General features: G+C 34.4%; 1 protein-coding gene across 1 annotated transcript in view; it reads right to left on the bottom strand.

Moving 5' to 3' along the window:
- Positions 809 to 3445, bottom strand: part of LOC107623147 (3-isopropylmalate dehydratase large subunit, chloroplastic) — a gene marked incomplete in the record, with an annotated part of 5201 nt that continues 2564 nt past the window's right edge. Inside the window, 7 exon segments of the mRNA XM_016325305.2 lie at positions 809 to 1281; positions 1783 to 1941; positions 2080 to 2127; positions 2526 to 2657; positions 2759 to 2813; positions 2995 to 3044; positions 3419 to 3445. Coding sequence (XP_016180791.1) covers positions 1141 to 1281; positions 1783 to 1941; positions 2080 to 2127; positions 2526 to 2657; positions 2759 to 2813; positions 2995 to 3044; positions 3419 to 3445 — 612 coding nt within the window.

Raw genomic sequence — 3445 nt, forward strand, 5'->3', positions numbered from 1 at the left:
GCCTTTTATGCCATGTTTACAGTAAAACTGTTTATATATAAATATCCTTTAATCACCTTGTATATGGTTACTTTTGGATTCATTGAGAAAAAAGAAATTAATAAAATCCATTCCCTTACTCCAACCTATTGATAATTAAAACCTATGAAGCACGAACACTTCGCTGAGTTGCCGTATTTGCATGTCGGACACATTTTGGACACGATACTCGTCCGACATACATGTCTGTCGTGTCCAACCGTGTCTTAATAAAAAATAAAAAGTTCTTCTCCAGATACGTCTGGACACACCTAAATACCATCACGTGTCAGCGTGTCCAGTCTTATTCTTAACATATATTTTTAAAATAAATTTAGATATAGTATATATTATTATTTATTAAAACAAAAAATATTTTAAATACTTGATATAATTAAAATAAAACATTAAAAATAATTAAAAAATTTAATTTATATTTTAATATCAATAAAATATCAAAATATTATTATGATTTATCTAAAAAATACTTTATATTTTATATGTATACGTGTCCCCATGTCATGTAAGATTTTAAAATTCACGTGTCAGCGTGTCCCGTGTCGTGTGTGTCCGTGTGATTGTCCGTGCATCATAGGTTCAAACCAAGTGAAACAATAAAATGAAAAAAGCTCGGAGGAAACATCTGGGAATAAAAGACCAAAAAGGAGGAGAAGTGTATCCTAACCTATGATAATGAAATAAAATTACCTGATTTTTATAGAAAAGAAATTTTAGTAGGATATACAATAGAGAATGAGCTGTGAGCAATCCTTCTATGGATCCATTAAAACATTATAATGCTTTTATCCTCTTGTATTCCCTTTCACAAAACTATACACTAGCCTTATACTTGAATGGTTATAAGATCAAGAAAATATTAAACATCTACAAAATTGTTACAGCAATGACCAACATAGATCTCAAGCTAAGTACTACATAAAATCTTATTTTATTATTGAAACTAAGCACCAGAAAGGATTAACAGTCGCAAGACTTCTTAAAGGGGGAAAACAGACAGATAGATCTATAAACTTCAATAACTTACAGTTTTAATGGCTACATAGTATACAAAACTTCCCCAGTCAAATAGATCGGAAAGGGTATTATCATAAAACAATAACCTTACTGCAAGAATTCTCTTGGATCAGTAACATAACCAGTCAATGCAGATGCCGCAGCTGTATATGGAGAAGCCAGATATATCTGGCCTTCCTTGTGTCCCATTCGGCCCGGGAAGTTCCTATTTGTAGTTGAAACACAAACCTGCACAATCAGCCAAAAATGGTGATTCAGATTTCAATCTCATTATCTATCAAGAAAGCATATAAATGTTGGCAACCATGTGGTAGAGGAGCAGCCATGCATAAGATACGACTACAAAACCTTTTTTTCCACTAGGTGGAGACAAAAGGACAGCCTGGCAAAAAGCATTTTGCGTTACGCAAGGTCCGGGGGAAGGCCAATCCATTTTAAACTAAGTGTTATGCTTTGAAATATTCGTACATTGAAGAAACGATTTAGATGGATACAATTATATGTAGATACATTGATTTTTCAATGTACAAATTCAATCCAAGTGACATTTATATTGAAATAGAGAAAATAAATAATAACCCGCTGCTTATTTCAGTTCACAGAATCACACGTCCCTATATTCTGTATAAATAAAGGAACTACCAAGACACAATAACTCTAGTATAGTATTATGAGGAATTTGAGTTGCTCTAATATAATACTATCCCAAACAAATGGATGGGAACTTGCCTGAGGTTCATTCAAGCGTGCATAAGTATCCTTTGGGCCACCCAAACAAGCACCACAACTAGGACTAGCAGGTGTGTCACATCCAGCTTCTTCAAATATCTGGGAGCAAGTCTTACCACCAGCTCCAGGTACTGGGATGCTATATAAGTCCATCCAAACCTGAAATATTTGATTAATTATTGTAAATCATCTTAACGGGAATTAGGTGGAACTAACTCAACTTTGAAAGCTAGCTCGAGGCAATATGGGACTCTAACATCTCTGATACAAAGAAACATGAAAAAAAAAAATCCAAACCTTCTGTGTTGCAGGCACAAGAAATGTGGGTACTTTAACTTTTTTACCCTGCAGATGCAGATATCAAGCTTTTCATCAGCAGAAATAATTTTAAAGTCCCAAGGCACATTAACACAAATGTCATAAAAAAAAGCATATCCATGACAAAATACCATACAGAAAAAAGAAATGTAGCAAATAGGCTCAAACATTTTAAGACAGAGATTGGTCATACAATACTAACAAATCATAGGTTGTAGTATATGTAATTTAGCATTGTACATACAACACCACCACCACCAAAACCCTATCCCACTAGGTGGGATCGGCTATATGGATCAAACGACGACATTTAGCCTTGTACATAAATAGAGTTATTCATCCATAAGACACATCAATCAGAAGTCAAATCAGAAGTCAGCAATATTTAGAATTTATATACGGAATATAAAAATACAATGCTTTACCGAAGCTAGAAAAACTTTTGCTGCAGCCATGAAATCCTCTGTTTTTCCACCCGTGCAAGATCCTATGTATACTCTGTCAATTTTCACGTCCTTGCACTCTCTAGCCAAAGCACGGTTATCCGGAGAATGAGGCTGCAACAACCATAGGCATCATATTAGCTTGTGGACGTAGGAGAAGCATTATACCAAAGATAAAGGAACATTCTCACTGAAAACACAATCAACGGGCTAACCTTGGCTACCAATGGCTCCAACTTTGAGACATCAAATCTATATTCAGAAAGAAATCTGAATGCAAACACGTAAAACAGGTTAAAATGGATTAACATTGTAGTGGATACTAATATACCTGTAATGTAAATTTAAATATAATAGACATATTTTCTTCATATAACCCCCTAGATTGACATGCTATGCCAATAACTATTATGAGAGGAAATGAACAAAATGATTAGAAAATTATGACTACCTTGCTTGCTGATCACTATAAACTGGTTGATATGGCACAGATGTCTTATCCTGAACAAGAACAGGAAAGGAAAATGAAGTCACTGCTGGCCAAACAAGAGCATGATATCAAAAGGAAAATCATCATTCACGGGGAACCCCACATAAATGCACCACACTAAACCTTCATGCAATGACCATATTAAAATGAAAAAGGGAAACATCATACCATCAGAATTAATCAAGACAATCTACAGAAGGGGCAAAAATACAGCACGCTCTGACCATTCAAGGGTCAAGATAGGAAAGTAAACATAGTGTTAACATAATTTTTTATTACACAAAACATTCAGAGAAAATCTAGACATACAAGCAAAGTGAGATATATGCATATAACTTAAGAGGTGGGACATAAATTTCACTGCCTCTGCTCAAATTGCACAAACCTCGAGATATTTATATGTAGTGCTATC

The sequence above is a fragment of the Arachis ipaensis genome, chromosome B10, assembly GCF_000816755.2.
Source record: "Arachis ipaensis cultivar K30076 chromosome B10, Araip1.1, whole genome shotgun sequence".
In the NCBI taxonomy this organism is placed as follows: domain Eukaryota; kingdom Viridiplantae; phylum Streptophyta; class Magnoliopsida; order Fabales; family Fabaceae; genus Arachis; species Arachis ipaensis.